A 25,713-nucleotide genomic window follows, 5' to 3' on the forward strand; every position below is an offset into this window, starting at 1 on the left:
GTGTCACTGCAAGTCCTCTGCAACGGACTCGGCTGCCTTAGGGGATGGAAGGCATAGTAAATGTAGATTCTGTTATTTATATTCAATATTTTCCAGCTATTTAGAATGGAATGGCACCAACAGCCATCTAAGCCGGTGTAATGATCCTGAAGTTAAGTGACGGTGCAAGGACGGACGTGGGGGGGAAATGGTACCGATTCGCCTTTTAAATGGTGTTCCCATATGATAACACTTTCCATGTTGAGTTGGTGCCAAATGTCCTATGCAGCCAAATAATGTGCTGCATCATGATTCATGCAATGACTTCTGAATTCTCACTATAGATGTTGCAGTATTGTGATGTAGGTGACATTTGCTTGTCATGGTGGTGTTGGTAATAATGGACCCATTTCCGATTACCAAGTGTACCAGATTCTATACTTAAGATATTGGTTTGATTTGATGTGATTACGTTGTGGAAGCTCTTTCATTGACGTTCAGATGCAACTCGGATCTGAATGTCATTTGGACATGTGTAACAGCGAGGAGATGGACATGCTTATGTGCTTAGCCAGTGACTGTTATGGCATTTAGGAGCCCAGGAGCATCAGTGTTTTATTCATGACAGCCTACTGGAACTCATTAGTGGCTGTCACAGCTGCTAATTAAGAGGTCTTCTTCATTATTGACAACATGGCACTTTGGTTTCTGACTGTCCAGCACATTAATTAAAGCGTGTGCGCTGCACGTCTCTGAATATGTGTGAAGTGAGTGTTGAAGTTGTGCTCGGAGACCACAATCGAACCGTCTTGACTAGCAGTGCCAAGGCACTGAAGCATAATATGAACAATAAACATATTTGAGGCCGTGTTTGTCCATGTAGAAAGACCCGTTATCATGCATGATGCAACGTAACACCAAAGCTAAAAGGCCACTGTAATGATGCCTGGCTGGCACATGATGTTGCCATAACTTCAGGTGTTTGATGAATGAGTTTATGGATTTGACATTTGTCCTCCTGTGTATTTGCATTGTGTCTGGGTGAAAAATAAGTGGAATTCATGGGTGGACCGTGGAATGCTGTGGACACATTAGAGGGAGTGTATACATAACCTTTACAAGTCTATTTGGTTCCATTTGACACAAGGATTTTATTGTGTGCCCCCGTCTGTTTCAAATATTTTGGTCAATTTGATGAGTAAGACTGAAATGTTTTTATGAATGTGGCCAAACCGTGTTTCTTGACCTATGTGTATATAAGTGTAGATTGCACATATAGCTTGTGCATTTACACAGGTCATTTCAAAGGCCTGCACAATGCACATATTTGTATGGCTAATTATGTTAATTCTCAGGCTGAGCGTTTGAGTAAAAAAAGGTTCCTTGGCTCTTTAGTGGGCTAAAATGACCGAGAGCAGTGTAAACAGAATTTGAATTCTGTATCCGAGGCAGAATTGGAATGCAAAGTTATTCATCCTCAGCCTCCTAGATTGGCTACAGGGCACGTGGGAAAGGAAAGGTAATTAATATGGGGTGGATTCAAGAGCAGCCTCTTACTAACTGAAAAGGAAACTGATAGAACTGGGGAGAGAAAATTGAAAAGAGAGAAAAGTTTACTGCATTGAGACACACACCTGCTACTATCACAGGAGTGGTAAGTCTACTGCATTGAGACACACCTGCTACTATCACAGGAGTGGTAAGTCTACTGCATTGAGACACACCTGCTACTATCACAGGAGTGGTAAGTCTACTGCATTGAGACACACACCTGCTACTATCACAGGAGTGGTTGCGTTCTGCTTCCTCAGAATCCTCACCCATCATTGAAGATCTCCTTAACATTTTGTGCAGGGGGATGAATCTTCTGAGTTTCTTTGTTTCCCCAATACTTAACATGCTGTAATCATATTTGAAAAAAAGCTGCCTTGATTCTTGCAGTGTTTAACCTCCATTAGCTTCTAGAGTAGACTGTCGGCAGTGCAATATCATATTTAATCAATATGGCATTTCATGACCTTATGATATTAATTTCTCAGCACTTAACCCTTGCTACACCACTGAATTGCCTTTGATTCTTTGGGTACAGAAAGTTTTAACTATTCGACAGTTTGACTCACAATGGAAATGCATGAGATTACATTGCTGTTTTAAAAAGGTTATTCTCATGTCTTATCCTGTGCACACTAGTATGATTGATAGAGAGAGCTGTAGAGACGGGCTGTTTCTGCCAGAGCCAATGTGCTCGCCCCCAAAACTCAATTCACACCCCACACCTCAAGAGAGTTGAGCCAAGCCCAACTAATGTGATGGAGGTTAGAACACTTTCACCCGAGGGTTTGGAAAAGTAACTTCGGTTGATGTTTCTCCCTGCCAGACTGTTGCCTCTCGCAATTCAGTCTGGAGCTCTATCATGAGTAAAATATAAAGCGAAAGTGGAGCCTCATCCCCACTTTCGTTTTGTCTTTACAATCACGTAAATGTATCTTAATATAACTAGAAATCATCTAAGAATATATAGCTTGCTGCTTAGCAGAAAAGGAAAAACAATAAAATAATGTAAAAATACTGGGAAACGGAACGGAAAAAGCGGCTTCGGGAGGTGTAGAGAGTAGACTATATAGTATTCAGAGATTGTGGAATTGTTTTCTGGCTCAATAATTCCAATTGTCATATAATTTTATGATCGATTAGTCATCTTTACAACAAGGTATAACTTCTAAGTATCGTGGAATAAGCAACACAGCTGTTTGTAATCGCTCTCGTTTTGAGAGATGCACCTGCTGGCAGGTGTGTGCCAGTCACTGGTCTGTGAATGGCACCTGAGAATGAGTCCAGCAACACTGTCCTGGTGTGCCCATGGAAAGATGCCACGTTTGTCCCTTCAGCATAAGGCCTGTGCAATAGGGAAGTGGAAGCTGGTGTTCCGTTATGCAGAGTGGCAGAATTATTTGTTGTCAACCCTGTTAACATTTCCAAACAATTTCCGTGAGACTGAGGTCAAAGACGGACCACAAAGTGGCTGTCCCATGAAGACAGCACTTCTAGAAGACTGGTTCCTCACCCTTGCTACACTGAGAAACCATAATCTTTCTTCCAGAGAATTACAGGCAAAATTTGCACAACGGTACCACAGACGGATGTCGAAGTTGCAGGACCCATGCTCTGTTTCCAGTCACACCTGGCAGGTCACTCAAGACCTGCCACGTGGCAATTGTTGGCAATTATGCCAACAGAAGCATAATTGTTGGATTTTGGCAAAGCTTTTGGGGGCGCCGTCGCTTCCCACACTTTTTAGCTGTGTTGCTCATTCCACGATTGCACAATTCTAACAAGTTATACCTCGTTAATTGGTATCTTTTGAAGCGGAGAAATAATTGACCAAAGTTAAGTTTCTGAACGTTTGTGAGGAGTTTATAATCACATATGATATGGTGGCCTGTAGACCTGCCAGATGGCAACAGTGAGGTTCCCAGTTCGATCCTGGGCTCTCCCAGATTTGGTGTCGAAGTTTCCTTGAGCTAGACGCTGAACCCATAATTGTGATGTGCAGGTTGGTGCCTTGCATTGTTTCCTCCGCCATCGGTGTGTGGATGTAATGCATGTAATGTAATGCATGCAATGCACAATCTATGTAAAGCGCTTTGGATAAAAGCGCTATATACTGTACATGTAAATGCGCCATTTACCACCAATCAATTTTCAAATAGTATTTCTGTCAGAATACTTGGAGGAGAGTTTCGAGGATCTACAACTATGGGCTTAAAGAGACACTGTATACACACAGTCACACACACAGACCCACAATCGGGCATCAATATACTGAAATGTATATTCTGGAGATAGAGGGCTTAATTCCTCAAATTCCAAATTGGCCGTATACCTGCCCTTTGTCTATGCATGATTCGGTGTAGCATTGTACAACCTAGCAAACTGAGGATATCAATGCAGGTTTGTCAAGTTAATTAGCCTATCAAGCTAGCTGAGCACTTAAAATGGGGATGTTATTCTGAAAGAACATTTTCTATTGATGTATTATTACTCTGTAAGCGGCTCCTCTGGGCATAATGTGGATAGCGGGTCAGGATGATTGGTAGGCTTTCTACAGTTTTATTTTTATTTTGTATAATGCTGGCTAACCAAGTCAGGGAAATGAACGGTTGAAGCGCTGAGAAAAGCCATTAGCATTTTTACCCAACCACAGATGATGGCTTTAATGGGTGGAATTTGTTGCCGGAGCTTGGCTGCTGGTCTAGGCCACAGTTAATTATGTTCACCAGCTGCCTCATCTGAAGTTAGGGGGAGAGGCAGACTTTCTACTCGCAGCACACAGACCAACTGACTGGGTGTGGTAGGGATTTTGTAAGGGGAGGGAGAGAGAGAGAAAATGTGTGTGAGACGGAATGTGTTTCGAGAGATCGTCTGTGAGAGAGAGTAGAGAGGATCCCATCTCTTCCTGGTGTGTGAGGAAAGTGACAAGAGTGCATTAATCTGCCAGACCGTTCCTCACCTAATGAAGTCTGTGAAGAATTCCTTTTAATTAAGTTCAGGAGCTGAGGTCGATTCCTCAGCTTCTCCATTAGAGGGGGGAAAAAAGGATTTCTCTTTTCTCATTCACACCTGCCAACGAGAGGGGTGGCGGTGTCGCCTATCTCACTTCATGACACAATCTATATGGAGGACGGCACAGGGAGGTCGACTAGTTTATGCAGGCCACTGACTCTGAATCCTCCATACGCGAGATATTTCCTGCCGTGCCTTTCGGGGATGTACTTATGATAATCCATAGCAATGTGAAGCCTTAGTCCCACCACTTGAACCCTAGCATCCCTATTCTGGGGCCGAACATACTGCGAAAATAGCCGATCTGCATATATTGCAGCTTGCATACTGCACCAGTGCCACCAGCTATTTTCGGTAAAGGTTTTGTGTAGAGGGGGGGGGGGGGAGTCTGTAAAACTCTTATAGTGGATATACATCTATAGTTTTAGCCAGTTATACTAACAATAACTATATATACTATAATTCCATGACTAAAACACACACACACACACACGCACACAATAACACTTCCTCTTCCTCATCTACTGCAGTTGGAAGCAGTGGAGCAGGCAGCAATGTCTTGAACAGTTCAGAGGTACGGCCTTACTGCGTTCTAGAGGTATAGCCTTATACTGCTTTATAGAAATGGCTTTCACGGGATGAATCAATTTCTCCAATTCTTATCACCTTCCTGTCGGGTAGCTGAAATGCCATTAAATACATATTTAGCAGGGATATCTACAAGTTGAATGGATTTTCCATGTGGACATTGATTTTCAGCTGACTTTTGGGTTTGTGATGTGACTGTAATGTTGCTGTGCATGTGATTGGCTGTAATCTGAATGTCACTTCTACAGGGCAGCATTAATCAGTGCAGCATGTGTGAAATATAGACTTCTAAATCCTTTCCATTGCCACTCTGAGATGGGGTATTTGCACACACAAAAGCAATTTTTCATGAGGATATATCACTGATGCCTGTTCAGAAATGGTCTTTTAGTGATTCATATTACCCACAGTCGCCAGAAAATGCTCTACCTTTTAATAAATATGACATAGTGCAAATGTGTGTCTATATGCATGTTAATAAATGTAGTGCTTGTGATTTATACAGTTATAAAAGGCAGTTTATTTTGACCTTGCATGCAATACACCTTCTCCTCCATAGACACGCTGTAGTAGGGTAGACATGACGATGTTGGCTCAGGTTTGGCCCAGTTATCTGCAGTCGACTCACTTTCATCAGCCTGTGAGCAATTTCATAGCAATGGTGAATGTTTATAGTAGTGTATCGGGGGGGGGGGGGGGGGGTTGTGTGTGTGCGTGCGTGCGTGCGATGACGGTGTCTGTTTGTGTGGCGAGCACCACGTGCAGTACAGTTTGACTGTAGCCATGATAATCTGAATGATTTATGGTGTCTTTGTTGCCGTTAGCCACTCAACTGCTTCATGGCAACACATGGTCGGAACGCCGCTATTATTCTCCATGGCCTTCAGGCAAGGAAGAGCACTCATAAAGAATTCAGTTTTCTGCTGGTTGCCATTAAATGTCTGTCAGCATTTTTGTTTTATATTGTGTGCCATTCTGGCTACAGGCTGTGGAAAGATACATTCTCCCATGGTGCGTGTGTTCTCTCCCATCCACAGGAGCAGGCTCTGGCTCTGAGGAAGATGGGGAGTGGAGTGGTCCTGGACTCTCAGCTGCCTCATCTAATTGGCATTGATGAAGACCTGCTGTGCACTGGCATCATCCTCTATCATTTGAAAGTGAATAAGACCCTTTTTCCCCCAGACATTGCATGTAGACATGTTCCAATATACCGTACAATTTATTTCCTTCCTGATGCAGATTCTGATACTTGAAGATGGTGTATCGGTCAATACCAAGTACAAATATCATGCCAGTGCAAAAACATAAATATATAAATACAACAAATACAAGACATTTTGACTGACAATTTGCTAGTTCTATCATTACACTCTCTGCTTGCACCCATATGTTGTTGTGACTGTGTAGCATAAATTATCTATTCTATTATGTGATATCGGATCAGTGCATAGACTTGCATGCTTGCTGATACCGATCCAGCATTTTAGTTTGTATTGTAGACATTTCTGATAGTGATATTAGAACAACTCCAATTGCATGTTTACACTACAAGAAACGTAGCTTCCCTTTAAGAGTAATTTTACTGCACACTATGTCCAGGAACTGCAGCACATGGTCGGAAGCATTTCACCACGATAACATTCACAGATTGGATTTGTTGAGGGGTTTCATGTGTTTGGATTAGCAGCAGTATACTGTATACCTGTATAACATGGGCCTTCTGAACTCAATGCAGGAGGGCCAGACGCTGGTTGGCTGTGATGAGGCATCGTGTCATCAAGATATTGGTGAGTCAGGAGGGAAGACATATCTCCTGCCAGGGCAGAGTTCACAACTGCTGTGTCATCCGTGCCACCGAGGATGAGGCACCCTCATCCTCTTTTCAATTATCCTGTTTTTTTTGTTTTTTTTTGTCAGTTCTCTGTGGGCGTGGAATCCTGAAGGAACACTGTGTGTTCGAGAACTGTGCTGGGACTGTACGCCTGGTGCCTCGGAAGGATGCACTGTGTTCAGTAAATGGAGTGGCGCTAACTCATCCTCACCAGCTTACTCAGGGTAAGGCTTGATTTATAATTGGTTGCAGGTGTCACACAACTGCTTTAACAACACGCCGCGGATTCAGCTTGAGTTTATAGATCTGCTATTCTCAGGAAAGAAGTACAAATTTTTGCTACAAATTCCACTTATACTAATGCAGATTTCTCTTTGAGTAAAATTATTGCTGGGCTAATAGGAGGCCACAATACCACTATTTTTTACTGTCTCTCTCTGTGTCTCTCTTCTCCATTCAAATGGGCCAGGGCTTGTATGAGCCTTTCATTTCTTCACATGGATGGAATTCACTTTATGTTCCCCGGTTCCCCCACGGCAGCAATACTATGCACGCTACAAGCACAAGTGGATGTGAATGTGGCTCTCCACAGGGCAGATGCCATTTCTCTTACTAAACATTTTGAAGGGCGAGAGTCCCCGGACAAAGCCCCAGACAAAGCCCCAGGCCCTCCATTTAATTGGCAGATGGAGCTGATAGGGCTGGCAGGTTTGAAGAGGGCTAGAGGATTAACCTTTCAGAGGACAGAGCCAAGCTCCAACTCTTGCCCCCGAGAAAACCCTCCCTGGCAAAGCTGTGAGCTTTTTGCCCTGCTAAACCTCCAACTCTCCCTGACTCACATCCACACGGCTGTGTCTTGAGAGATAAAAAAAGAAAAACCTGCACAAGAGACCCAGTCTGCGGAAGGCCTTGCCGTGCCAGTTTCTTTTTTAGAACGGTTTCTCAATTCGTGCACTTCAGAAACGGCTGCATCTGAAGATATTTCTTGAACAAATTATAGTAATTTTCAAACCTTAACGGTATCCAGGATCTAACGGAGGCTCCCTTCACAGGTGCTTTGTCACTCGTCACAAGTCATTAATTGTGGCGAGATTAGTATTTGCCCGGCTGAAGAGACTAGTGAACGGGTGAGTGGAGCCCCAAAGAAAATGGGCAATTGTGATCTATGTGTGTGAGCCTGATAAACACTAATATCACTTCAAATCCAAAGCTTTACCAAATGTCTAGCCTATTTTCTCTGGTAAATTATCCTCCTTGGACTAGCCACGGAGGTGGTTGTATTCTTCCAGACAATACATTTGCTTTCACCCAGCTAATTTAGGGGAACTATGGAGCTACAAATGTGGTGAAAATTGGCACTCTATAAGCTCACAATGCGTCGCTGTGCAACACAAATCAATGCCCTATTTTCTATTGTGGAATGACAGTGTTGTGCAAACGTAGTGAAAATTGACGATGTGTTGTGAGCTTGTGGATCTGTTCAGGTTTAAAGTCTGTCAAAGTCGTACGATTAGTCACACATTACTGCAGGGCCATTGTCTGTTGGTTTTATAATGTAATCTATGAAAAGTATTAACAAGAGCTTTTGGAGTTTTGGACTGATCTGCCGGAGTTGATTTCCCATGGTTGTAGTTTTTTGTGACGTGCCAAGTCTGTTTATGCATGTGCTGTATGCGTGTGATGGCTGCTCTCTCACCACACTGAATGGGATTGTTGCCGTCACCATGGCAGACTTTCAGCCCCATTCATGTCACTTCAGCCCCTATGGAAACATATTTCTGAATCCTCCCTCTGCCGAGTCTTGAGTTTTGCAGTGCACAAACTTTTACACCAAATACTGAAGTCTTGAGTGAGCTGTTGCTTTGGTCTCGCATAAACATTTGTATGACTTTGTTTGTTGTCACCTCTAGGGACTATCATACGGCTGGGACAAAGGAGATTCTGCTTTAACCAACCCAGAGAGGCTGTCCAGCTCAGAGAGAAACACAAGGTACTTGCAGCCACCCAACCCAACCCTGCACGGCTGGGGCTTCTAAGAATTTCCCATGTGGGACGGCTAGGGAGTGAGGGGTTTCATTATGCTACTTAAAGCATAATGACATTTAGAAAATGTATAGGTTGTTAATGGTGGCCATATGGCCTAGCTAAATCATTAGAGCATGCCCTGCGCTACATCTGTGCAAGATTTGGTGCTTTTAGATGAATTGGCACGAAATATCCCTTATCTCTCCCTAAGCTCCTCCACTATGAAGGGTAGCTTGATGGGACAGGCCACAGGGTCACCAAACCAAAACCAGTAGGGTTCTTCATATACAGAGCATGAATCCAACCAGGATATGTTTGTGACTAAAGTGATATACGGACAGATGGACCGAAATAGCCATGCTTAACCTATTTTGGGCGGGAACCCCTTTTGGTGTTTTTAAGCATTGAAGAATAGAAGATCTACAAGCTCATAGGCTTAGCGTGGCACCGAGACCGAGTGCCACGCTTCGAGCTTGTAGGACTGTAGGTCTACTATTTTTGAAAAATCGTGAAAATGTGGCGCATTTTCAGATGGGGTTCGGTGGCCAAATGTATATATTTTTGGGAGTCCTTGACATGAAAATGTATGAGAACGACTGACATGGAAACATGGATTTTTCAAGAAAACTGTCATGATTTAGAAGACATTTTTAAAATTTGGCTTAAAGCCCTGCAGAGCTAATAATGGGCTGAGAACATGGCAGGAAGCCCGATTGTGTGGGCCTCTTCTTTTCAATCCAATATATTTACTGAGGCAGGTTCAGCAGATAATGGAATGTTTCCACACTGTTAAGTCTCTTAATGTGTGTTTAGAATACTGATGTTCAGACCCCATTGCTCTTCAATCCTAGCCCATGAAATGTGTTTTATAGGCTGAGGGGTAGCTGGCTTTTCGAATCATTTTCCACCTACGTGGAAATCAGATAATATTTGGAGTGTTCTCATTTTGATTGAGGTCAAATGAATCTGATACTTTTACTGAGAATGTTTGACCCAGTCGCTGAGTGGCTTAAAATGGCAACAAATCAAATGAGATCTCCTTTCAGCATTCCCTCCTGCGGCAATAATAAAATGGACTGCTAACCTCTTTACATTATACACAACTGGACCACTAGCAAGGAAAGCTTTCCACCTTCTGCATTATTGTAAACTGAAAATGTTTTAAGCTGCATTAAACACTGTTCCCGACAGTGGTTGTGTCATGCACTAGGGGATGCATGGCAAAACAGGGAGTCCACACAAGAGCATAAACGTTTTGTAATGATATTTATTATAATAAGATAATTAAAGAATAGCAAATAATGAAGTGTGGGATGTGAGGATATCAGTTATCAGTAGTGTCTGCAGTGTATGGATGTGTGGAGAGTGGTGGGTGCGTGTTGTATTAGTTGGTGCAAAACATAACTCAAACAAAAGGTCGGTTAGGCCCTTGAGCCAGGTGGCAACCTGTAACAGGTCCTGCTTGCAGGGAGGACAGAGAGAGACTGAGCTCAGCCAGGAGAGCTCCCTATATAGTGCCCTAAGCTCCGCCCACCTCAGGTGAGCATTAATTGGGCTGACGGCCTGCTCCACTCTGCCAACACAGAGGTTGCTGGCTAGCCTACAGTGAGGCAGAGGGGGCAGGGCCGTCACAGGTTGCATAACAGGTTTTATTGTTTTGGTTTTATTTCTTTTTTTCTTTTTACATAAGGTAGATACAGACTGTTTTATGTGATCACTCTAATGAAGACATTTCTAGTCTACACATCTTCTGCTGGATTCACATTGGCATCATTTATTTGTTGGTGTCACTTTTCATAATACATTTTAGATAATTTTTCTCGGGAGCCGGGGCACCCGATAGAGGGGAAAGGAACTGGTTGGAATAACGTGTTCCTTCCATGCGCTACGTCCAACCAGGGAAACTCTCCCCTGTCAGGTGAAAAGAAGCAGCTTGGACACAGAAGGAAGCATGAGGACTGTCCGCTGCCCCCCCCAACCAGGTTGGCAGAGGAAGTGTAGCGCCCAGGATTACATTAGATAATTGACACTGGGTGAAAAAATGGGTTACAAAATCGTGGGATAAAAATTATATATTAAAAAAAAAAATGAATTTTGCTCGGCTGTATGCAATTTATTTTGTAAATTAAATTGTTTTTTGTTGTCCCAAGAGCTTGAGGATTTCAAATGCCACAAAGTTTTTCCTCATTTTTGAAAGAGATTATCCCCAATACTAACGGTGGTTAGTAAAAACCGAGATGTGTTGTGTGAGCGGTGACCACCGTCGTGTGATGTCATGTGGTAGTTTTAGATGTGTTGTGTGAGTGGTGACCACCGCGGTGTGACGTCATGTTGTAGTTTTAGATGTGTTGTGTGAGTGGTGACCACCGCGGTGTGATGTCATGTTGTAGTTTTAGATGTGTTGTGTGAGCGGTGACCACCGCGGCATGACGTCATGTTGTAGTTTTTGGTGGTCACCTCTTCAACGAAAACTGGACTATGACTAACTAGGCCTTAACAGTGTTTGTAACGAATGCTGATGACATACTGTATATTTACTATAATTTATCACAGTATAATTATTTTAGTAAATTATGTATGTTTGTTGCAGGCAGCTGCCGATCATTAAAACATGAATATGTTTTAATTCCAGCACACATTCTTCTCCCTTTGTGTTTGCAGAATTCACTGCTCTCCAGTTCCAGGCCGTCCTTGACCGACCTGTCAAAGTCTACTGAGAGTCCACCCAAAGTGATGCTGCTCAATTCAGGGTGAGCCTTTTGTAGAAGTTGTCGGTTTCGATGTTTTTGGTTAATCGTTTCATAACAGAGCGCACCAGTCTGCAGCCTGGGAGCGTCTATTGAGCAACATTCAATGTCATTTCCGGTTGGGACGTCATCCAAAGTGTTTCCACTCCATTTTAATGGATGGGATCAAAAATCTTAAAACGTGAATAACGTTTTTTCTTTTTTTTAAACATATGTTTATTGATTTTCTTTACAGTATAAGAAGTATTTTCAAAACAATTTACATATATTTTTCCCCCCCACATCCCCATGGCAGCACAAATACAAACAAAATCTTATCACGAAATGTTTTGACAACAATAAATACAGAACAAAAATAAATAAATAATGACAAAACGAAAAATAAAACGAAAATAAAACACATTACATACAGTTAAACAAACAAATGCACAATGTCCGTCATAGTTCCCTACCCCCACCCCACAGCTGACTACTCCAATGAACCACTATACATCCAAAGCCTCTTCAATATCACCTCGCTTAATGAAGTCCAAGAACTTCTCCCATATCTTATAGAATACCGCAGGTTTCTTCCTAATTACATATGTTAATTTCTCATGTGCCAAACTGGTTGTTAAGTTCCTCAGCCAAAAGCCGATCGTAGGGGCATTGACATTCTTCCAACATAGCGCAATTGAGCGTCTGGCCTGTAACAGGCAAAGGTCGGTCATTATTCTTTCATTACTATTTAGTGTACAATTTAATGGATAAATACTGAGTATACATAATTTAGGACAAGAGGAACTGGACCTGATGTAATCTGAGAGACATAATGGACCACAGACCTCCAGAATGTTTTAATCTCCTCACATTCCCATAAGCAGTGGAACAGTGTACCTTTATGTTCCCCACATTTATAACATAAATCAGGAATGTTTGGATCAAATTTATTTACTTTCTCCAGGGTTATGTAAGTTCTCATTATCCAATTATACTGAATTAGTCTTAATCTAGTATTGATAGTTTGTGTTTGTGCCTTGGAACATATCAATTTCTGAGATTTCCACTTGAAGGTCCTGTGTCCATTTTTGTCTTATTTTCTCAGAGTCATCTTTATGAAACCCTTCTAGTATACCATACATTTGTGAGACCAACCCCTTTCCTAAACAATCCTGTTTGGAAAACCTCTCAAGCACGGTTAAAGGAGGTTGTTTTGTATTTTTGACACATAATAAAGTTTCTGATTTGCAAGTATTTAAAGAAGTGGTTTTGCGGTACCTCATATCTCCTCCTCAGCCCCTCAAAAGACATTAGATTGCCATTCTCGTATAGATCCACCACTTTCTTTAAATAACTCTTAATCTAGATCAATGATTTCAATTCAACCAAAGATTAGGGCGGTCCGGTCGCTAGTTGCGTTAGAAGTAATCATACCTCTGTTGGTTGTCGATCCTACAAAGGGTCTTTTGGCTACATGCTATTATATCTAGCACTATCCAAGATGGCGCCGTGCCACCTTGAAATGGGCTCTGAAGCTGCAAATCAATGGCTGCATTGATTTAATGGTTCCACATGACACTGGGCATTAAGAGTGTTAATTGGCCAGCCCTAAGCAGTATGCTTGGGCCATGGGTGCATGTGTATCCTCTGTCGAGCATAATTTATGCTTTAGCAGAAAAGTGTTGCGAGTCATGTGAAATGTCCCTGAAATACACCACTCATCGTTATTTGTGTACCCACCTCAATCTCTTAACAGCAGCGCGACTGCTTTTTGCACAGCTTTCACGTGGTACATAACACCAAATGAAAGCTATAAATCAAGGTTGCATCCCTGGATGGCTGGATGCGGGTAGTAGAGAAACACACAAATGCAGGAAAAAAAGGATCACCTGTTCAATAAGCAAGGGAACCGCTGCAGGCCTCGGCATAGAGTAGATCTGATGGTCCCAGATTTAGCCTTACATTTAAGCCTGGTTTATACTTCATCATATGACAGTGTCATCAGGTTGTGAAAATAGCCAATCTACGAGCTCACAATGTGTGTTACCAGGTTGAGAGCTTGTAGATGGGCTACTTTCAATGTTAAAGCACAGCGGCACAGGGTTTCCTCGTCATGAATCCACGGGTCCGCCTGCAGTTCACGCTCTAACCACTACTATGTTGTGAAGTTGAAAGACTTCCTGATTATGTCAGGAACAGTGGTTCTACCTCTGTGAGGTACAATTCTCTTCACACAAGTCAGTGAAGGCACCCCCCCAAACTGCAGCGCTCTCTACAGGCAGGCTGCATGTTTGACTTACAGAGTGTTTGCTTGGAGGAAAATGGAAGGAGATGAAGTCAGGCAGGGACGAGTGAGGAGGAGAGGGAGGAGACCATGTTGGATTTATGTAACTCTGGGGTTAATGAGTGATGCAAAGAAGGCTATTTAAGGAGAATGCCTTTGATCATCAACAGCCTGATCTTCAACATGTAGACTTTACATGCTCTTAGAGCACCGGCCTGCTCCATCCGACTACAGGCAGTGAAGAAAGCCTGAAAGAACTGAATCATCTAATGTCAATTTCAGATGTCTGTTTAAGCCTCGGGCAGCTTTAGCATAACAGGCTAGACTTGGCTGCAAGGAACACGCCTTCCTTTCAATAAGGTCTAGCCAGGAAGTATTTGATCCATAATAATAGAAATGTTGCCAAATTATATTACAACCAATCATGGAGTAATGTAGGAGCAGTGGTTGGTGAGTGGTTTCCATAACGTTTTCCCCCCTTTTCAATATTTATCCAAGTATGGTTGGTAGGTGTGCTTGCAGTGTACATATTTTGCACAAACCTGCATTCAATAATGCATTTGTTTTGTTATAGGGCTAACACAACGATTTCTCTCAATCAGAAAAAGATAGATCTGTGCTGTGCATGCCCTCTCTTCAATGCAAATGCGGCACATCTGAACTTCATTTTGATTGGGATTTGAAGTGGTCAAACAAACCATACATCACTTTGTGCAGTGCAGTGTTTTCAGAGAAGCAATGTATAAAGAGAGAAGTCATTTGAATGGGTGGATGCAGTATGTGTAGTAAATTTGCAACAGACTGTATTAATAATATTGATCGACTTGAAGCTTCTTTCGTACTATATTATAGAACCAATAAATAAAGCTACAATGTGAGATTTATGTTCTTTCCTGAAAGAGAGGTAGTTGCAACTGTAATGGTTCAAAATTCAACACACCAAACCGACGTCGGCATTGATACTGTATGTGTTGTAAAGTATCTGTGGCCAAATGGCTGCTGTAGTGTGTGCGGTTCTGTACACGGCGTGAGGCGTCACTCGACGACCAAGCAAGCTTAGTTGGTTTTCGACCGCCAATATCCGACCAGAGAGCTCTGGCAGACTGGCACCCCGCTGCTGTTAAGCCTTGCATGCAGGGAGTGTGGGTGGCCTTCCAAAAATGCAATGTGGATGTAGTGCTTGGCGGTAAATTTATTTTATCTCGATGCAGCGCATGTAGACTCTGTGTGTGTGTGTGTGTGTGTGTGTGTGTGTGTGTGTGTGTGTGTGTGTGACTGTGTGTGTGTGTGTGTGTGTGTGTGTGTGTGTGTGTGTGTGTGTGTGTGTGTGTGTGTGTGTGTGTGTGTGGTGCGCTCATCTCTTTCAAACACCAGAAGATGGGAAGTGCAAGCATAATGTGCCAGCTATTCACCATCAGGTTTTCTCTGAAAGCAAATAAATTAAATGTTAACAGTTGCGCTGTATATTTGACTTAAGCGCTTTGTCAGGGCCAAATCCAACTAAATGTTATAAATTGACCATGTTATCAATTGAAAATGATGATTATGATAAAGTTGAATTACTTTGTGGAGCACAAAGCTCGTGCCTAATGCAATGATGAGTAGCCTACTTGCAAAGAAGTGACAGGCCGCTGTGCCAATTTTTTCTAATCATTCTAGCTGTTGATAATATGTTCATTAGTTGTGTGACTGTCATGATGGCTGTGTGCAAATCACGCTTCCACTGCAGATACACACGGTTTATCCTTTTTTAATTAAATAAGACCAATATGATACACCAAAATACTCTGAATACAGTTTAGTTAATGTATAGCATTGTGCCTCTGACCTGTAAGCCACCGCTGTGCAGTGGTCGTCATGTTATGATTTCTCAAACGATTTAAGCTTGCACAATGTCAAACCATATTTCTAGCACCATACAGTCTACCATACAGACTGTCTGTGTGGTGTGGAGAGAGGCTCATTCAGCAACGTTTGCACACCTTTCAATGGACCAATCTCCCGACATTATTCAACCTAGGCTGTAGTAGTCTGGTAAGGTTAATAATTGTACATGATTAAATGAATACTCAAAAGTGTACAAGAAATGCAAAAAGCCAAGCTCTTGGAGCATTTGTTCAAGTGTCTTTCTTTGCAGACCATTGGACAGCCTGATAGTAGGAGCTCAGCAGTACTGAAATCGTGACTGTTTCATAAGGACTGCCATCCATCACTCTGACCACCCCTGTACCAACTGAGACCTCCCCCAGTCGCCAGCATAGATGCTATTAGCACCTATATACTTGTCCACGGAACGTTTTGCTGTGAAAGCTGTTATTTTATTGTCCAGATTAAATTTCCTGCAGCAGTTATTTCATTATGAACAGTCCTGTTGGCACAATTTTACATCTCTTCAGTTAATATTGTTGTTGGAAAAAGGTCAACTTTTCAAAATGCAAACGATACATTTTGAAACCCACATCTGAGATCTATCATAATTATGAGGGTTACTTTCTCCTTTCAGTTTTGCAAATGTCCACGAGAGATCTTACTTAGTTTTGAAGATATTGACCAATGAACTTAAAAGGGCTTGGCTCAGCACATGCACTATAGTCAGCAATTGTTGGGCCAATGATCACAAAACATGCAGGATAAGTACCTGAAACATACCCTCAAAGTGGTCACAACGAATGCAAAACAAATGGGTTTGTCGGAACACAAATCAGACTATAAATAAATAAAACATACAGGATATGTTTCATAACATAGAACCATTTGTGTAAGATTATTTAGAAATCATTGAATAGTTTTTATCAGTTCCTGGCACAAATTGTGGATGTAAATCGATGACAATGTTTTGTCCAGACATCACCAAACTATGTTTTAGCTGCTGAAACATGTTTTCGAAATTGAACAGTAGTAGTGGTGACAGTGTTGCCAAGGAAGTGGCTTCGGTCATATTTGGTGAGCGTCAGTCTAATCATGATAAAATGCATGCTAAGGGTCTAGAAACTATATATTTAAATATAGTGTGTGTTTGTGTGTGTGTGTCTGATGACTGAAAGGCTGTTGGAGGATGACTGCATGCACAGATGCGACCAAGCCACTGGAGTCGAACTTCACCTGAAAGCAGACCTGGAGGAGCCAGAGGAGATGAAGGGGAGAGGACTGCAGAAGGAGCCAGAGAAGATGAAGGGGAGAGGTCTGCAGGGGGAGCCAGAGAAGATGAAGGGGAGAGGGCTGCAGGAGGAGCCAGAGGAGATGAAGGGGACAGGGCTGCAGGAGGAGCCAGAGGAGATGAAGGGGACAGGGCTGCAGGAGGAGCCAGAGGAGATGAAGGGGAGAGGGCTGCAGGAGGAGCCAGAAGAGATGAAGGGGAGAGGTCTTCAGGAGGAACCAGAGCAGATGAAGGGGAGAGGTCTGCAGCCACAGGAGCCAGAGGGGAGAGGGCTACAGGAGGAACCAGAGCAGATGAAGGGGAGAGGGCTGCAGCAAAGGAGCAATGAACAAGCCAGCGAAGGGGATCGGTACGGTGTGAATGGTGAGCGAGATGCAGCCAGTATTGCTGAGATGACTTCAGGTCAAAACGGATCACAGTCACGGGAGCGACTTCAGCCTCTGCATGTGGAAAATGTGGACGACGGCAAAAGGTCAGTATCGTGTGTCTCTCTCATAGTGTAAATCTCATGGCGCCACTTCTGACCAGCTTCACTCCGTTGACTCGCAGGGTGTGAGCAGAATGGACAAGCGCCACTTAGCGCAACACTTTATTGATCTCAGGATCTGCAGAAATCCTTTAATCGGTCAGAGAAGCTGCACTATGCCCTTTTTGTTGATGTTGTGAAGAACTTGCTGTCCCCTCCTTTACCTCCCCCTAACGTGCTGTAATATATCAAGCTCTGACAAAGTAACTGCTTGCTGTCAGAAATCTGTCTTTGCTGTATGTTATTTCTATAGAGCAGGGTATTTTCCTAGAGCAGGGTTTCTCCACCTGGTACACATGGTAGGCCTAAACTTTCATTTCTTACATGCATAAACTTTCCTTAATGATTATCTGTTTTCAGTATTTATTTATGATGTATTTTCTCTATTATTAAGGATATTGTAGTGGTCAATTTGTATTGGGGTTTGGGAGGGGGCGGGGGTCGCAAGACATGGCCAAAGCATTCCCCAGCCAAAAACAAGAGCCCCTGCCCTAGACTATTGTATGTAAATGTGGTTCTAATCTCAGGCATCCATTTGTGCTGTTTGCTATTCAAATGTGATGGATGTTTTTGTGAATACGGGGGGCATTGCATAGAGGGGGTTTCTTTTGTCTATAAACTCTTGTGTCACACCACAGCAAATAATTAAATTGTTTTTGAAAGCAGCCTGGCAGCATGTATTGGAATATAAACCAATTGCGACATGCACCCGTCCCTTGACTCCCTTCACATCATTAAGACGCAATGTTTATTTTTCCTGATAGAATAACAAATGTATTATTTCAATCTTGTATCTTAACTGCCTCCTGTTTTTTCAGCACGATGGATGTGTCGGCTGCAGTGGATACTGACTGCAGACTGCCAAGCAACTCTGTGCACTCTGCCCCACTGGAGATGTGCAACACTATGGTGTGTACACACACACACACACACACACACACACACACACACACACACACACAGTTTTGAGTTTGGGTCTGCGGGTATCACACGCAGATCAAAACACGTGCACTGTGCCCTCTTTTTGGAAATTCAGAATATGGTCACCCTAACTCTCACACAATTTACAATTTAGGCATTTAGCAGACGCTCTTAATCCAGAGCGATTTACATTAAGCAAGAACAAAAAAGCATGGGAATACATCACATAAAAAGCATTTATCATGAAACATGCGTGAGCTAAGAAAGTAACAGTGGAATATCTATATAATGAAACTATACATATAAACTATGCTATACATATGTACTATGACGTGCTATGACTACATACAATGCAATTATAGTGCTGTCTACATAACATGCTATAAGTCTGTATCAAATGCTATCCAAGTCTACAAAAATGCTATTTAGGGGGGTAGGGTAAGGGCTATGGGCTATGATGGAGTCTGAAAAGGTGGGTTTTCAGACTACGGCGGAAGATTGGGAGTGATGCTGCAGTTCTTTTTTTTTTTTTTTTTAGATTTTTTTTTTTGCGGCTTACGCCTTTTATTGATTTTTTTAAGGGACAGATAGTAGGCTGACAGGAAACGGGAGAGAGATGGGGGGATGACATGCGGTAAAGGCCGTGTCGGGTTCGGGAGTCGAACCCGCGGCACACCGCGACTGGATCACCAGTCCGGTGCCCAGACCGTTACGCTACGGCCTGGGCCGATGCTGCAGTTCTGACTGCAATGGAAAGTGCATTCCACAGTTTTGGAGCCACACACACACACTCACACACACACACACACACACACACACACACACACACCCTCACACACACACACACACACACACACACACACACACACACACACACACACACACACACACACACAGAGAGCTAGATGACATACACAGTCAAAAGTTCAATATAATGGATAGAAATGGCAATTTTGCACTGCATGGTACTACCAACTGGACTTACCACACGTTATATTTTCCATTGGACAAAAGTTGTAACAGGTACTTTATTTGGTATTGCCTGAGGCAATGCCAACAGGTGACGTGAAAACACATGACGACATCATCATACCCGGAAGTTATGCAAGAACACGTACCGAGTGTCAAAAAACTACATTCCAGCCTTGACAGCCCATACATCCAAACGGAAAAGTTCTAACCGATTGCATTAAACAACGTTAAACTCACTTTACCACTCATATTGCCACTCGATCTGCCATTCACTTTATGCATACCCTCTATTGTCATAACACCATTGCGTCACAATGGATTCCCCTATACTGTAACTACATGGAAACTTCCAAAAGAATTATAATCTTTAAACCAGCCGTTTAGGTAAAGGTCAAAATGAATCTATCAGCAACTTAGAAACTGTTTTTATTGGACTGCACAGGTCAAATTGAGATAGTTTCACCAATGTTCTCTACTGTACGCAGAGGGTTGGATGTCACTATGACGACCAGCTGCTGTATATCGAAGGGCTGCTATTCTGCAGTAAAAAAGTACGTGCTCCCAAAGGTTGAGTTGAGTCAGTAGCATGCAGTAGAGTAACAAAATATTTAATCATAACGAGTGCTCTGATGACTTATTCCCATCTGATTAAAACAGTTTTTTAAGCAATGCATATAATATATAAATATGATCTCCATCCTTTTTCAACATCGCTTTCTTTTATTATTATATTTTGTATGATGCCAGCCAGGATTATTAAATTTACATTCAAGTCACATGCAAAAATGATTTCCTTTTTTTTGTCCCCCCCGCTCTCTCTCTTTCTCACTCCATTCACTCTTAAATTAGGCCATTCCGGGGAAATGTCCCATCTCTCGCTGTAGTTTGGAGCTGGATGGAGACACTCTACAGGGTAGGGTAAGCGCTAGGGATGGTCGGGAACAAGAGAGGGACTTGTCTCATAAATCAGCGCCAGGCCTTGTGTCTAGAAGGCTGTGGCGGAGAGCTCAGGCTGGGGTTGAAAGTTGTCTGCTGGAGGCTGGCATCCCCAGGACAAACCTCCCTTCCACCACAAGTGTCCTGGGTGTAGGTGATGGATGTGGCACAGGGCTGGAGGGGAATGCTAACGAGAGCCAAGGTGTTGTCTCTGACTGCTATGAGGGCCGTCCCGGCTCTGATGGGACCTCATTAGGCTGCGTGTCCCACCTACAGAGCATGGGAGAAACCAGCTCTAGGACAGTAGTCCCCCCACAGGCCAGCGCTCACTCTCCGCTCTCCAGACACAGCCAGGCAGCCTGCAGTCCGCCGGAAGAGGCTGCCTTTGAGGGCCAGTTCGGCCACGGAGTGATGGATGAATCTAGAGGTTTGGATGAGTTCCAGGGGGAGTGTGACACAGAGGCCGGCGCTGTTGCCAAACAAAGCTCGGGGCTGCGCTCCCTGGTTAATGGGGTTTCTTGGATGGTGGAGGACATGAGACGTCTCCTGTGGAGCTCTCCTAAGATGCTCCGGCAGGTGAGGGAGCAAGGCTTGCAACGTGCCGGGGCACAGTGGTCCAAACAGGTGGTGGGACTGGTCAGTGAAAGTCACGTCTTGTCTGTGGTGAAGGACAGCCGTGTTTTCTCGCTGGTCACACAAAGTCAGGTCTACACTCTGGTCAAGGACAGCCACATGTTCTCCCTGGTGAAGAACTTGCCCATTATACAAGTTATTCAGATGGAGCTGCATGGCATTCAGCCAGAAGAAGCATCAGAGTTTACACTTACCCTAGCCCCACTGCAGAACACCGCAGAGGCAATTGAGTTGAACGAAGCTGACCCATCTCTGGTTGAAGAAAGGTGGTCAAGCCCTGGTAGTATGACACAAGAAACCGATGATTTAAAGCAAGGACAGAGCATGACATTCAGAATACCAGAGGAGCAGTGCTTTGAGCCAAAAAACGCCCATAATGCTGCATCTGCAGAATATTCACAAACTACTCCAGAGATTAATTCGGTTCTAGACCGAACGCCACCGAACTCTTTCACCAGAAGTTTCCGTCAGAAACTAGTAGAATTTCCTAATGCCCTCTTAAGCCTCCAATTACTACCCCTCCCCAGCCTGGTGGATGCTCTGCAAGGTGTCATTCCAACGGTGGCATTCCACTCCCAGAAAACAGTGGGTCTCTATTGGCTGAACGTCACAAAATGCGGACGGCCTGTTCCGTGCCCTGCCCTCCTCATCCTGCTGGAGTCCACCGTCTACACAGTCACCTCTGACCCCGGTCAGACACTGGTGCTGTTCCATCACCTCTCTCTGCGGCAGCTCAAGGAGATCCAGATAGGCTTTGCCGGTCAGAGCCTGCGTTTGGTGGGCGCTGTGGAGGAGAGCATCCTGGGCCTTCACACCCACAGCCAAACACTAACCCAAGAACTGTGCCGCACCATCCTCGGTGTCATGTACCCCGGGGACAGCAGGCTCTCCCAGCACCCACTACTGCACAGAGACTTGATGGAGATATCGCTGACCTGGCAGGATTACATACCAGACCTGCTGCTGGATGCTGGTTTGAAGGTCTGGTGCCAGTTCCAGAAGACTCTGGCTGATCTGGTGTATGTTCTTCATAGCCACATGGGCCAAGATAGGCCCAGTATGGGGGAGGTCCAGCTGCTTCTGTACACCAGTGTAGGGGTGTGTGTGAGCCCTGACGCCCGCGCCGAGTCCCTGGCCCAGCTTGTCCTCACCAATTCCCATATAGGCTTGCTGCAGGAGGTCACCGCGGTCCACCCTGCTCCTCACTCCGCCCGGCCTCGAGTGCCACGCCACACCCAGTTCCAGAATGTGACGCTCCTCAGCCGCGCCGACATCCGCTGTGTCATGGTGCACGACAGAGGTGTGAGAGGTCCTACTCGACTAGATGTGATCCTGGCGCCGGCGGGGCACAGAGGTCACCCTGGAAGAGATGCTAAAGAAGCTACCCTGACTGTACACGCCTCTAATTCATCTCCACAGACTGAAGTGTGGAAATTAACTTTCAGTTGCTCCACCGAGGCTGCCTGCCTGATTAATCACTTGTCAAATGTCTGATCCAAGGACTGGACAAGCAGTAATGAACAGCCTAGCTAGGAACTTCACACTCGAAAGGAGCTATGGCTGTAGTGGATTAAAAAAAAGACGGCTCAAATGGTTTGTGTGCACTATGATGAACTGTAAATCTTCACCATCCACTTTTGTCGTCTGTATTGAATATGATTAGTCAATTTGTTTTTAGAGGTTTGAGGATAGCAGGAACAGGATTTTAAGCGTGACATGATTAATAAAAAAAACCCACCTGATTTTTATTTGTTTGATGCACATTATTTTATACTTATTTCATTGCAGGTATGATAATTAAAAATTATCTAAATGTAATGGGCAAATTCTTAATTATTGAGTTATGCTTGTTTGTTACAATAAAATTATTGTTTTTGTAGATGTAACAGTGTACCATATTTTTGTAATAATAAATGATTCAAATATTCACTTATTGTTTTTATGTGGTTGGTATATATACTGTATATACAGCTTGGAATGTAGATGGGTGCTTAGATAGTTAATTGGAGAATGTAGTCTGTTGCATTTCACTGCTTCAGTGTAATGTCTGCTCTCTCTCTCTCTCTCTCGTTCTGTCGCTTAACCCTTCTGTCTCCTGCACATCCCTCCCCTCTGCACTTGGTTGTTTTTTGTCCCCCATGGACCTCTGCCTGGAGGATCCTGTACTCTATGAATCTGTATTCTACTCCTTTCTTTGCTGCACTCAACCAGTGGAGAGTCATACAGTATACTTAGCATTCAGGTTCAAGGTGAGACCGTACCAACTCTCCTGTAGCTTCCTCACACGACAATACCCTATGGATTTAGCCCTGCCATGCTGTTAACATTGTCCACGTCAGGATAGACCTCTGTCATTGCACATAGATTGATCATGAGCCATCTCTGATGAACCACTTGGGTCAAAACTCACAATTGAGCTAGAGGCAAAAGACTGACTGCTCCCCGCAAGGAACAGCAGTGCCCCATCCAGTATGGAACATTACAGGGATTGCAATCAGTCCTCTTGTCTGCCTTGGAATGTAGAGGGGAATTTGGCCTTTAATGGAGAGAGGAAAGAAAAATAAATTGGAGCGGTACCGTAGGTTGGAGCCCAGGTGACGGCTCAGGTCTGTGATGGGTTTTCCTTGCCCTGCTCAAAGTTTTAATTAGCACCCACACCATCTGCTTTAGAATAAAACACAAAAAGATGGAGAAATCATGACTAATACAGTATAGAGTGTCTGAGGAAAGATAAGAGTTATGGTTTAATTTTAAAACTGGTTTCATTTCTGGATTTTCAAGGTATATTGAGGGTAATGTATTGCAAATATTTTTACAGGTTATGAAAGGTTTAATAGAGATGAGAAAGGAGAGCGTGCCCTTTAGTAGATTAGACCATCAATTGGAGCAGTAATTGAAAATACATGGGGGGGGTTCATCCATTTGAAATTAGACTTCCGGATCTCATAGAATTTTATGATGGTCATAAAACAAAGCAGTTAGATGTGTGATTGTAAAGTAATAATTGATTATTCTCCCCATCTCCTGTACTGTATGGGCTGGCATGCTTTTACGCCTTTGGGCTGTCACTTAGCATATCATTCTTTATGACCTGTACGCCTCTGTCATGTTCGGAAAAAAATCAGGAAATCTCAAGTTATTTCTAATTAAGCAACTTTGAGTAGGTTTCAGTTCATCTGTAAAGTTTTATGTGAAGGTACTGTATAATAATGTCATGAAGAAGATGGAGTGGTTTCATCAGACTCAAAGTTTGGGAGTGACTTCTTCCTCGGCCTTGAAGGAAAGTACTCCCCCTCACTTAACTTCCACTTGTATAAGGCAGGTTTATTTATTTATCTTTTACAGTCATTGGTTGACACACATTCACAGACATGGCCCTGGATCTCTAATCATTACTTTGAATGATTTCCCACCGGGCTTCTCTGGCCCTAATAGGCTCCGTCATTGGCAGCACAATGAGGATAATTTGTTTACCTCTTTATTTGGAAGCAACCTAGTCTGTCCTCCTGTTGGTTGTTAATTAATAGGACAAACCATTTTCAGCTTGAACTTCCCTGATCATTCCGTTTTGGCCATGGTAGATGAATACAATACAGAATCCTGCTATATGCAGATTCTTTTTTTAATATCATGCATTTTCCTATCATATTATTATTATTATATTGACGACATAGGTGAAACTATTAAAGGTAGAGTACGTTTAAATTTTTTGGTTTAGTGTGAGTGTTTGTTCAATAACGGGGGGTCTCCCTGTCTCTCCAACTCTTTACATTTTTCAGGATTTTCAGGTAGGTGAGAAAATCAGGAGAAAGTAGCCATTTATGAGCTTAATTTTTAGTGTTCTGGTTCCAATTTTGTCTTTCTTTGTGTCATCACTTATAATTGTCTCCACCAGGCCGAAGGCATGGGGGGAGAGTATGTTTTGCACTCCGTCCGTCAGTGTATCCGTGTGTCCGTCCGTCCGTGAGCAGCTAATCTCGGCCACCGTTAACCCGGTCCATGCCAAATTTTGCACACACACTCCCTGGATGCCAACGATGAACCTCTGCCCCAAACTTTCCAGAACGGCCTGTTATAGCGCCACCAGGAGGCCGCTTTGTGCAAAACAAGTTTTTGCACAGTACACCTACAGATTTTGTCCAAACATCACGCAAATTGGTACACAGTCTCTCTACAGCCATTCAACAAAACCGGTCTTTCAGATTTCTCACACTCCATCCTGATTGGTTAACATTGGCTTCCAAAGTTCACAGGAGTGCTCAGTTTCAAACAAAATGCTGCAAAACATGAACACATCGCGTGATTTCCGTGACATTGTGCACCCACATTCCCACTAGGCCGAGGACGAAATGCCACATGAACAATTTCCACTCAGCCTCAAGGTGGCGCTATAACTGGCCAAAAAGTGTTTTTACCTCTAACTGCACGGATTTGTGGATAAACTGGTGGAGACCTGTGCCCAGAAGGGCACTTTTTCTAGTTCCACTTGTTACTTGCGCAAGCAGAGCGCGCAAGTAATAATTTCGCCCGGTCCGTATGCACCGTCCCAGCCAACCTGCCACTTGATGCGTA

At 43.5% G+C, this 25,713-nt stretch overlaps 1 protein-coding gene across 1 annotated transcript in view; it reads left to right on the top strand.

The window, feature by feature from the left end:
* kif16bb (kinesin family member 16Bb) overlaps positions 1-22,935 on the top strand; it is a gene marked incomplete at its 3' end in the record, with an annotated part of 30,129 nt that extends 7,194 nt beyond the window's left edge. Inside the window, exons 12-20 of the mRNA XM_083774908.1 lie at positions 6,168-6,287; positions 6,866-6,917; positions 7,048-7,185; positions 8,872-8,951; positions 11,648-11,736; positions 17,041-17,625; positions 18,498-18,588; positions 20,422-22,533; positions 22,930-22,935. Coding sequence (XP_083631034.1) covers positions 6,168-6,287; positions 6,866-6,917; positions 7,048-7,185; positions 8,872-8,951; positions 11,648-11,736; positions 17,041-17,625; positions 18,498-18,588; positions 20,422-22,533; positions 22,930-22,935 — 3,273 coding nt within the window. The remainder of the gene's footprint in view (positions 1-6,167; positions 6,288-6,865; positions 6,918-7,047; positions 7,186-8,871; positions 8,952-11,647; positions 11,737-17,040; positions 17,626-18,497; positions 18,589-20,421; positions 22,534-22,929) is intronic.
* Positions 22,936-25,713: the final 2,778 nt, after the last annotated feature.

Source organism: Protomyctophum parallelum (assembly GCF_964188405.1).
Source record: "Protomyctophum parallelum genome assembly, chromosome: 10".
NCBI classification, from domain to species: Eukaryota; Metazoa; Chordata; class Actinopteri; order Myctophiformes; family Myctophidae; genus Protomyctophum; species Protomyctophum parallelum.